The sequence below is a fragment of the Cyprinodon variegatus genome, unplaced genomic scaffold (genome assembly GCF_000732505.1).
Source record: "Cyprinodon variegatus isolate N-32 unplaced genomic scaffold, C_variegatus-1.0 Scaffold445, whole genome shotgun sequence".
NCBI classification, from domain to species: domain Eukaryota; kingdom Metazoa; phylum Chordata; class Actinopteri; order Cyprinodontiformes; family Cyprinodontidae; genus Cyprinodon; species Cyprinodon variegatus.
Genome location: NW_015150898.1, coordinates 258,759 through 270,261, shown reverse-complemented (window position 1 = coordinate 270,261; position 11,503 = coordinate 258,759). Strand labels below are relative to the sequence as shown.

The 11,503-nt window shown below is 38.0% G+C and overlaps 2 protein-coding genes across 2 annotated transcripts in view; one reads left to right on the top strand and one right to left on the bottom strand.

The window, feature by feature from the left end:
• The window catches only part of lrpap1 (LDL receptor related protein associated protein 1), a 19,911-nt gene extending 14,506 nt beyond the window's left edge, over positions 1-5,405 (top strand). Inside the window, exons 6-8 of the mRNA XM_015389027.1 lie at positions 1,293-1,375; positions 1,713-1,889; positions 4,911-5,405. Coding sequence (XP_015244513.1) covers positions 1,293-1,375; positions 1,713-1,889; positions 4,911-4,979 — 329 coding nt within the window. The 3' untranslated portion in view covers positions 4,980-5,405. The remainder of the gene's footprint in view (positions 1-1,292; positions 1,376-1,712; positions 1,890-4,910) is intronic.
• Positions 5,406-5,718: 313 nt separating this feature from the next.
• LOC107093766 (protein Dok-7-like) overlaps positions 5,719-11,503 on the bottom strand; it is a 27,056-nt gene continuing 21,271 nt past the window's right edge. Inside the window, exons 9-12 of the mRNA XM_015389028.1 lie at positions 8,646-8,700; positions 8,298-8,444; positions 7,184-7,378; positions 5,719-6,583 (exon numbers count right to left, since the gene is read on the bottom strand). Of these exons, the coding sequence (XP_015244514.1) occupies positions 6,447-6,583; positions 7,184-7,378; positions 8,298-8,444; positions 8,646-8,700 (534 nt within the window). The 3' untranslated portion in view covers positions 5,719-6,446. The remainder of the gene's footprint in view (positions 6,584-7,183; positions 7,379-8,297; positions 8,445-8,645; positions 8,701-11,503) is intronic.

The window sequence follows — 11,503 nt, the reverse complement described above, 5'->3', positions numbered from 1 at the left end:
TCATACTAGGTGGTCCTCCTCTGTGATGGGGATTCATAGGTTTTTTGGTAACATCTTCAGCCAAGTCTTATTTAATTGATCAGTCTCCCTGCTAATCAAAGGATTTGCATGTTCCTAAAGATATTATATCATTGGACAGTGCAGCTGTAGTTGCTGCCACTCGCTGTTTGCTCTGCGTGTAAATGGGACACCAGTGGTAAAATGTTCTTGTTTTATGTGACATCCCAAGTTCCAAAAACTCATCTCAGGGAGATGCTTATCACACATGATGTACGAATTATTGTATTGCCTGCACGCTCTCACTCATATTAAAAAAGCACCTCACATAATCTAAAATCCAGGATAATTTATCCGACTCATGGGCATCTGTGAACAACTATCTATATCAGGGAGACTCCTGGAACTTCTGGGAGCCTTGGGATGTCTGGTGTTGTTTAGATGTAAACTCTTTGGCATTTGCTAGATGGATTTTGTGTAATCTGTCATTCTTTATCCAACCCAACCCTTCAATATATGTATAGTTATTTATATTTTACTAGAAAGCCACTGATCCGTTAACAAGTAATTGGAATATTAAATTACTTGTTGTCAGTTAAGTACCAAGAGACAGTTTATTTATTTATTTTTTTTCTTGTTTCTTTTCAATTAAAAGAAATGCAACTAAAAGCTCATCAGTGTTGGTGTCTACACTTATCAAACCACTTAGTGCAGTTGGCTTTGACTTGGAGATAATTTCATTGTTCCTTCTTATTCTGTTGGATTCAAAATGACAACCTCTGCTAAACTACCTACAGGACAGATTCACTATGATGGTCGCTGTGTCTTACATTTAATCACAGTAATGAGAATGTCTGCTTCTACTGCTTAGGGGGAAAATTAAAAACCTAAACGGTCTGTCAGGAAAAGCCTAATCAGAATCTTGCTGTGTTTTCCTTCTAACAGACAGAATGAACAAATTCATCAAATAGGTACTGCTTTACCTTTCAATTTATATTTGCTTCTAATCTTATCCACAGTGTTGTAAGAGTATGTCTGGTGAATTAAAAGTAAACGCTGCATCTGGGATGGGAAAGCTAAACAACAAATCTTTAAATATTAGCCAAGAAGTTCTTAAAAGTTTTGCCTGTGAAAATATTTGGGAACGCTGGTCATCCATAATTTATGTGCAGAATAAATGTAAACACAGTAAAACATCCACTGACTGTGCTCAGAGCTTTGTGCCCATTTTAGAGCTGTTTTAAACTCTCTATATTATCTCTTCATCTTTCTGCCTCTCTACCGTTGCTCTGCAGAGTTTCGGGAGCCGCGTGTGATTGAACTGTGGGAGGCTGCAAAGAGGGCAAACCTCAGCAAAGATGAGTTGGAGTCTCTCAAGGTGAGGCTCACAGCAATTTTAGCTGGTTGGGGATGATTCTGTGTCAGTCTGCCTCTAGGAAACAGTTTTATATCAGCACATTTTAACTCAAGAGGTTCAGCTTAGAAACGTATAACTCAAGGGCTCTTTTAGTGGAAGCAGTATCAAATGTATTATTTTGCCCGCCACTTGGTATCGAAGCCAAGATCAGATGGATCACAGGGCCACATTCAGCTGGAGTTTACACCAGCATTTCTGCTTTATTCACTGTTTCAAGTGTTTTTCAGCTGCACCGTGCATGTAATGAGGTTGAACCCGCCTCGTTCGGTTCATAGCCTTCTTTTCTGTGTTCACTCAGGAAGAGCTGCGTCACTTTGAGACCAAGGTGGAGAAGCACAGCCATTACCAGGAGCAGCTGCAGCTGTCTCACCAGAAGCTGCAACATGTCGAGTCTCTGGGTGACAAAGAGCACATCAAGAGGAACCAGGAGAAGTACAACACACTCGCTGAGAAGACAAGGGAGATGGGATACAAGGTAAAAAAAAAAAGGACATTTCATTTAATAAAAGAAGAAAGAAAAAGAGTTACTCTGAAACTCCAGTTAGAGCCTTTGTAACAAAGCAGAAATTTTTTCAAGCCCAAATATGAACTTTTTAAACCTTATATTTAAAACATGCTGATTATTGTATGTTTTAACCAGAAATTAATTATTTACGCTGGGTTCAGTCGGGCTCCTGAAAACTGTTTTATTATTTCTCAAGTCTGGATAAACATTTTTTCTGAAATTCTTAATATTGTTGAATAGAGGCATTGATTTTTTTATTACATATAGCAGCGTTTCAAAGGTAGGCAGTGCCCCCATTAAAGAGCCTTAATGCGAAACAGCGACCGCTCTCACCAGTATCAGGTGAGATCTAAGGTGTTGTCAAACAGCGGCACCGCGTGGAGAGAAGAGAATGCCAAAGGCTGAGGTTTTAAAATCTCAACTTTTCTGTTAAATTACGTTACAGCAACCAATCAGGGACTGGTTGTGGTTGTGACATAGGTTAACGAAGTGCAGCCGATACAAAGCTTTTTCCCACTAAGAATTAAATATAAAGGAAAGTTTCACAAAGCGTGAAATACGGAATGCTCTGAAGAGGCTTTTAGGTGGCTTTTAAAAAAAGCTGTTTTAATTTAGCTGTAGAAGTACTGCTCGTCCACCTGACTTACCTCCAGCACAAACACCAGTCAGCCACTGCCTCTCCCCAGTACTGGTGCTCTCTACCCAGCTAGATACAAGGAAGTATCAATACGGCATCCAGAAGCAGCTCTGCATGAACCAAAGTGGTCTACTTTTTCAAAAATTGATGGTCACCCCAGGCTGATTCAGAAGTTGTGTTCTGAGAACATGTTAGTAGCCGTTTGTTATGTCACTGTTCACCTGTTATTGTTTGTGAACTGCAGATTGTTTTCCATGGTGAAAACGTGTTCATCTGAAATGCAAAGCAGTGAGCTCCCCGTTCTGCTTGCAGAAATCACTGCAGACAGGTTTGGTGTGGCATGGCTTTATGTTTTGGTTGCTCTTTGATTTCAGAAACAAAACAATGCTGTAGTACGCTTCACATTGAGCTGTATGGCATAAGGCTCTGGTTTAATCTAAATATTACTCTCTAGGTAAATTCCATCTGTAACAGCCTGTTTCCATTTGAAATAGCATTAGCAAATTTAGATTATTTAAAGTACAATATTCAGATTTAACAAAGTAGATCCAGGCCAAGTCTTATGGGGTTTTCGCTCAAATTTAGAACTATGTAAGACGTTCTTGTATTCTCTATTTAATTTTAGTCCCTAAAGTGTTTTTTGGTCACAATTATGATGTGGATTCGTTTAACTAATCAATATTTTTTCAAAGCATACATTTGTGTTTCATCTTAATCTTTTTAGCCATAGGGGTTGAATGAATAAATAAGAAATGAAAACATTTACCAAACTTATCTCCATCTGAAAAACTAAAAAAAGGGAAAACTCCAAACATTTCTCTAGTCTCAAGTCTGCATTGAAACCCTGCCTTTGTGCCCCCAAAGTCATAGAATCTGATCTCTGTGGTCTGAACCAACAAACCATCCAACCTTTTAAATGAAGATAGTTTCTGTGATCCAGGCTCCTGTATTCTGCAGGAACTGAGCACTACACACATTGTGGTTAAACACTTGAGTAGCCTGCGATTAAAACACACATACATGATTTTTTTACATCTAATTTTCATTAGTATCAATTAACGTTTTCACCAATTAGGGATTTAACTTGTTACATGATATAAAATGAACCAATTTTTAGCAGCATCAGCCCAGCATCCATCTTACCACTAGAGACACCATCAGTTGCCCGGGTTACCGGTCGGTAGTAAAAATGAAAAAGGTTGATCAATGTGGCTCTTTTTTATGCTTTTTGAATAATTGTTTTTTCTTAAATTAGAGTTTTTATGGGCTTAACATCATGTTATTCTTTGATCTGTTGACTGCTTTAAAAGATTTTCTACTTTCAACCATTAACTTGTTTTAAGATGATTTATAAAGGCAGCAGTTGGACTTATTTTGCCACCAAAGGAGGCGCCTCCTGCTGGATGTTATGAGTAAAGCAGGCTAAGACTACCCACTGAGATCTCTCTTTTGTACTCGTACTCTGCTCCATTTGGGGGAAAAGAAAGAGCCAGTGGGTGAAATTCCATTATGTTGTATTTCACATTGTTCTGCTTCATGCTGTACTGATTAGATGATCATCTGAACCCAAACGCTGTAATTACAAGTGGGGCTTACGCTGCTTTCCATTTACTTTAGAGCCAGGAAGTCAGAGTGACATAATCTCCTAGGTGATGGCATCCCCCACTTCACTGCTTGTGTAAAGTTCAAAAACAATACATGGAGGCCCACAATCTGCATTACTTAAAGCTGGTCCCTACAGCCACTGTTACAATAACTAAAATGCTACCCCATGTGTTACAATATTTGTTCATATAACAATTAAAAAAATAGCACAAATAGGAATTAGTGGTTGAAATAGTGCTGTACTAAACTGTGCAGGTCTGCAGCCAGACCCCTCTCAGAACGTTTACTTCTGCTGATAGGTGTAGCAGCCATCTTGAATGTGGAAGGTGGGTTTGTCTGTGCTGGTCAGGCTTTTGGTGCATAATTTCCACTTTCTAGGGTTTTCCAGGTCAGAAAGTAACTCAGAAACTCTTTCTACATAAAAACATTGGTACAATTTTTGTGCAACAATAAATGTGGACATGATCTCTTTGCTCTGATGGCTGAAAACCTTTTTGTTATTTAGAGCTTTAGTCAGTTCCAGAGAAAATGTTTAAAATTACATTTTTTTTAATCATTAAACATAATGTCAATTTGCTGAGTAAAACCAGGGGAATAAAACAATCTCAATTGGTCTCGTACCCTCTATCTATATATCATTCTGTTGTAACACAGTAGAAACTAAAGTGATATTTAAGGTCCCTGTAAATCTCAGTGCTGCAGGGATAAAACTCTCTCACTAACCCGTGCCTGTCTCTTTGTGATTTCAGATGAAGAAACACCTGCAGGACTTGTCCAATAAGATTTCGCGTCAGGGTCTGCAGCACAACGAGCTGTGAGGGACCTGAAGGCTCATAAAAGAGCAGTTGAACCTAAAACAGCCTGTTTGAACTGTGGAAAGACATTCCTCTCAACTACTGAAGAAAAAAAAACATGCACAGGTTCCTATTTTTTATGAGTAAATGAATGAATCATTTTACACAGTTTGCAAATCAGATTCACATTCTTTGTTCAACTAAGTGATCAAATAAAACAAGTTACTAATGGAAAACAATCATACCAATAGAATCTATTGTGATTAGTAAGATAAAATAAGTAATGCAAAAAAGCAATTTTAGCACTTAGGGCCACATTATACTTGTTATTCAGTAGAATATTTCTATTCACATTTTGCTACCATCACTGGCACTCATTATAAGATGGTCTACTGAAATAATGGATTTGATTAACAAGATGTAAATAAAAGAAAACAAGGGGTTAATACAAGAACATAAAGTCCCAACATTTAATTTTCATAAATATAGAAGCCAGCAGTACACATAGATGAGGTCCTAAACATATTTAATGTATGTGAAGAACTGTTTTTTTTTTGTTTTTGATAAAGTTAATTTGTTATTTACATGTATTACAGTAAAAAAAAAAAAAACATTTAACAGGATATAATTGGTATAGTGTTACATTTTCATGACTTGTTTTCTTGTCTTCTCTTCCTCAGAGACATTAGGTAGAAAACTGAAGCTGTAAAATATTAAATAGCTTAAAGTTTGTCTAATGATGTTTGAAATTTGAGAAGCTGCACCTCAAATTGTCCTTTTCCATCATTGGTGCTTTCCCTCAGAGAGCCGCTGCAGCAGAAGCATTGATTTCTAAGATGAATAATGTCAGCGGCCGGCTGATAACTCGGCTATGTGTCCTGCTCAGCCCACACGGGCTCAGATTAATGTCATTTGCAATGGAGATCCAACTCTAAGCCGCTTATTTCAACAGAGCGCTTTGCTGCTTTGATGTGGAATGATAGCTCTATGAGATGGGACTATTACACTCAACTGTTGGTTTAACTAAACATAGGGGTGTTGATCTCATTGTGAGATCACATCTTGCTACAAACCCAAACAATGGCTGTTTGTAAATGTCTAAATCATTTCCAAATAGCTGTTTGTTGTCTAAATCAACCATGACTTTGGTGCCATTCCTTCCTAATTAAGTCAGATTTTACTGAAGCACCAGTCATGTAAAAACACAGTTATAAGTGCATTCTGTCCAAGACAAACACTAATTCATAAACAAATTACATTTAACAAGATAGCAGCAGCATAAAGACGACCCACACACTATCATACTTGCAGTGGAATGGATTGCTTGTGGAAATGACAGCACGCTGGAGAACCTGTGGGTGTGCTTGATTACAGCAGAGGTTCAAATGGCCGATTGCAGGCAGCTTTTCCTGCTCATTCGGAGGAGGGGACGGGAGGGAAGCTGCAGTAGGAAACTGCTCTGAAGTGCTTTTGGAGTTTGGCGTGGCAGAGTCAGCTTGGTGGCCCCCGCCACCTGCTCTCCAGCTGAGTCAGCCTGTCCTCTCTGCCCTGAACATGCTCCACCCCCACACTTTGAGCCGTTTCCATGGGAGCAACGTCGAGGTGGGCGTACCTGATGGAGTCATCCTCTGATTGGGGGGGAAGAGTATTTCGGGCGTTAATTCACATCATGGTTTAACAACATTTTTTAGCCACATTATTTCTGATGAATTACTCTTCACCTCTGTTCTGGTAACTATGAGATACATTTTTCCATTTATGCATTGATTTTTTTTTTTTTATGTTTTATTCCCAAACATTAAAATATTTGGTTGGAAATGTAATTTTTTTTTTTTTACATTTTTAAATTGCCTCATTTTCACTTTTGTTATTAAACAGTATTAAATATCTTTGTTTGTGTCCTGCTTATTTTGTGTTTTATCTCCCTTGCAGAGTAATATTTAAGCGATAATTTAACCCTTTATATCAACAAACTAATGTACACAGTGTGAATCATCTAGTCATATATAAAAGATTTAGAAAATAATCAGAGTTTACAATATGGATGGAAAATAGCTGCCGAGTTGCTCGCTCTGTTTGACTGAACCTGACATTTTCAAACAAATCAATAAACAAATAACCTTCACATGCTGTATTGCTGTACAAGAGAAGATAGGGGAGGAAAAATGTGCTTCCAGGAACTGGAAAAAGCAACTGATGTAAAGCATTGGTCTTGTTTTTGTTCTTACTGTGTCTGTAGAGCTGCAGGACGTCATGTCTCTCAGCTTCGTATGGACCAGACTGATGAGGGGAGCTGTGTAGCTTCAGCTCTTTGGTCGTGTGTTCAAGGGCAGAGTTAGGGATTCTAACGTAGTTATAACTATAGTCTGTGTGAAGGTCAGAGGATGGAGACCGATGACATTCTTGAACAGATGGGATGAAAGCTGAAGGGAAGGTATATATCAAAGGTTAATGTTTGAGTATTTTCCATTAATTCATTGTTATCTATGATCAGGCTGTACAGTAATTAGACCAGGAGGAAAGATCTTAGCTCAGTGACAATCTTCTCCTAAGCCGTCCTCTCCAACCTATTCCAGGAGATGTGAAGGTTTATCCTGACTTTAAGGGAGATCTCATTGCAGAGTTCAACCAGCACTGGACAAATGGAACTTTGCGCAAACACAGCTTTTCCTTTTTGTCAACAAGTACTAGAAAGCCTTTAAAATAAAGCACCCTACACTCCTACAACACTCCCACAAAATACATCAGGGGACATGTTCATAAACCTCCAGATCTATAAAGGTAGTGGGACAATTTGTTTCAGAAAACTGACAAAACCAAGGCTCTATCCTGATGCTTCAAATTGTAGCTCCTAACTCCTATCATTTCACCTTTAGGGTCAACAGTAAGAGATCTATCCTGGGTAAGAAAGGAACTTTGGACTGCTCTGCTGAATCTGGACACCGTTTAACATTATGGACATCATTACCCATGAATTCAGTGGTCAAATTTGGGGCACACTGTAGCTAACAGCTAAAGTTTTCCTTTATAAAACCCAGAACATAAGAAGGTGTGTAAATCATGAAGTAATCTTTTATTTCTGTTCATCAGAGGGGCTGTGTCTATACTTCCTGTCATGGAAAGGGTTAAGGGCAACCATACAGCTGGGAACGTCAGGAGATCCCTATGCTTGATTATTGGTACTAGGAAGCATCCTGCTTCCTTCTAGCTCCTTCCTTACTAGATAGAACTTATTGTGGAGGCCAGTGATGCACTTTCCCCATGGCTTTAGTGTCTTTACTCATTTGAGGTATTCAGATGGAGTCCATTACTTTTATTGAACCAAAGATGATTATAACTTACCAAATGCTGACGATGTTCTGAGAGAACCCAGCGTTAGAGGAGGAGGCGGAGGGGGAACTGAGGGTGGTGAACAAGACAGCATCCTTCTCTGATCTTTGAGTTTAACAACATCCTCACTATCCCAGAGTTTCTCTTTTGTACAGGAGTCTGTCAAGAGAATATTTTATCACATTAGAAAATGTCAAAATAAAAAACAAAAATAGCTCTTCTTTTCTATTCCAGGTTCAAATGTTATTGTTTGTGAAGAAATCCAAAAACATGAAAAATTCTATTCAAATAAAAAACAGATTTTAATGAATTATTATTGAACTGTCTAAATATAATAAACAAATTAAAAAAGGTTTGTACCTTGTGTTTTTATAGAAAAGGAAGGAGAAAGATCTGTTAATGAAGAGCCGTTACCCTAGATATGAGACAAAGAGAAAAACTTTATTGTAACATGTGCTTTTAAGTTCTTTTTGCTGTGAATAGGGAAAAAGATGAAATCACATTTTTACAAATAAATACCTCAAAAGTTTAAAGTACATTTGTATTAAGTCCTCTTTATTCTGGAACAATAACCCCATTTAACCAGCTACAGTCAGTTAAAAACAAATTTCAACATATTTAACTTACATGGTACATAATAAACCATCACAAAGTAAGTCTGGGTTGTTTTTTTTGGAAAAAAAATAGTGCATAATTTCCAAAATATAATCAATAAATTGAAAAGTTTGGTGTTGATGTGTGTTTAACCCCTTTGCTCTGTTACCCTTAAATCCAGAGAAGCTAAAAATCTTCTGAAGTAATCTAATCAGTAAAAAAAAAGTCCAAATGGGTGTAAACCCAAAGATCTTTTGGGAAAATAAGTTGTATTAGGATTGGTTCATGCATGTCTGAGTAATCTTACTGAATCCTGCCCACAGAGCAGCAGCTGCCTCCAGGAAGCAGCTACCTGGACTTTCCTAAATCTGCCATGTGAACAAACTATAATTTCTCTCAGATCAGAAACAGTGATGTGAGGTAGAATGCAATTATTTAAGTTCAAAGCTCTTCTTGCAGCTAACCTGCACACTGACAGCAACTGTTCCTTTTTTCAGCAAATGCCTAATTACTAAAACAGTTTTTTGGCTGTGAGAGTTATAGGATTTTGTTCAGCTTTTTTAAAGATGAGCCTAATCTCAAAAGTTGTATGATACAGCAATGTCATACAAAAGGTGGCACACACAGGGAAAGGCAGCATCACACTGAAAGAAAGTGTCTTCTAGTTGAAAGAAAACAGCTAATTCATAACTTACTGAAACAAAAATATCAATCCAATCTGGTGGGAATTAATGAGAAATGTAGCCAAGAAGCAGGAGGGTGACACTGGGGGAGTTCCACAGGTAAGGTAAGAAAGGTAAGAAAATCTGTTTTCATTTGTGTACTTCACACATTTGCTCGTAATGCAGAAGTATCGAGAATTATTTTTGACGCAAATAGTCTAGGATACGCAGCAAACACTTTGAAAAAGATGCTCCAGAAACGAAAAGAAAATTTTAAAAGCTAATATAAAAAGCTTCAGCAGATTCTCCAATCACCGACGACGAAACATGGAGATGACAGCATCATACAGCTGGGATTGGGAGTTTGGAAAAAGCCAAAACAGAACCTATGTTTTAGTATAAAACAATTATTTTTGAATAAATTAATCAATGTTCAAAACTAAATGTTCAACCCATCCCACTTTGAGGTAAATTAAGTCTCTAGAAGAGGAAAAATAATATAGACCCTGAACATATATTTCAAGTGAGAACTCTTCAAATTATTGTCCTAAAGCAGGGAACTTTTTAGAATTATATTAGTTAAAAAAAAAAAAAAACTGTCAGTAACGAAACCATTTACTTGGATACTGTATATTTATTTGTATGTACTTATTTTGTCCATAGGTATGGTGGTATTCAGAAGCTCTGAGTAAAGCCAGTAAAATAAAGTCTTTCATCATAATTTAGGGAGATTTCCTACAGTACTGCAGTATATTTTCCCCAGTGTTTGATTCTATGGTGTAATTTAGTGATATAAAACATAAGGCACCAACTAGGAAGGCAACAGCTGTAGTTGAAGCACTAAATCCTTTCTTTTTTCGCTCTTTGTCTCATACTTAGTTTACTGGGACTATCAGAGGGAGAGATCAGCTGTAGACAAAGGGGCTTCAGAATGAATTAATAGGGGCTAGAAGTGAGGAGGAGGAGGAAAAGGGCAGAAGGTGAAGACAAGAGGATGCTGCAGACTTGAAAAGCAGCACTGACGGCTTTAGAGGTGGCAGACATGAGACAAAAGGGTGGCGAGCTTCTCCTGGACAACTGTCTGACAGCGAGCCAATTTCATCCTTTTGTCCTCCCACAATCACAATAAGAAAACCAGCCAGGTCTTCAACCAAATCATGCGTCACGTAGTTTATCTATACAGACATGACAGTGCTCATGGAGTCACACACAGGTTTCTTTTATTCAATTAAAGTGCTGAAACTTGAGGATTGTAAAATAAAGAAAATTAATTACTGTTTCATCCAGCAGGACTTTCTGTTGGTTTCATCACCGCTCGTTTGCTCCATCAGTCACCTTTTGTTTCCTCACACACATTCTGCTTAACCAACACAAACGCTCGCTGATATACATGGTAAAATAAAAAAAATAAAAAAAGGTTAAAAACTTGTTTTGCTTTGATCATTTTTTTAATACAGACAAAAGGATGTGTCTGTTCACAAACCCAGTGGAAAATTAATTAGACAGCGCAGGGACGTCTTCTGGGGACTTTTCAGGTTTTAGACAAAAGTATCAAAGGGAAAAGAAAACTGGGCCTGCAGGCAGGATGATGATGGGCACATATAATGATAACTGGCCTCTTACTTCTATGCTTCTGCAGTGTTACTGCAAAGCACACAAAAGAGCTGGCTTTGTTTTACTGTCACCTCAGTTCGGTGTTTGAATCTCCTCAGCATGCCTCCCTATCCTGTGGTTCTCTGACCAAAGACATCCAAAGTCATTTTGACCAGACAGCTACATGCCCAAACTTTTGGTAGTAAGAGAATAAACCGATTCATTGCTGAAGACGATTCGGAAACATCTAACATGACCAGGGTCTCTGTGTGTATTTCACATCAATATTTTAGGAAGATGGATGGATGGATGGATGGATGGATGGATGGATGGATGGATGGATGGATGGATGGATGGATGGATGGATGG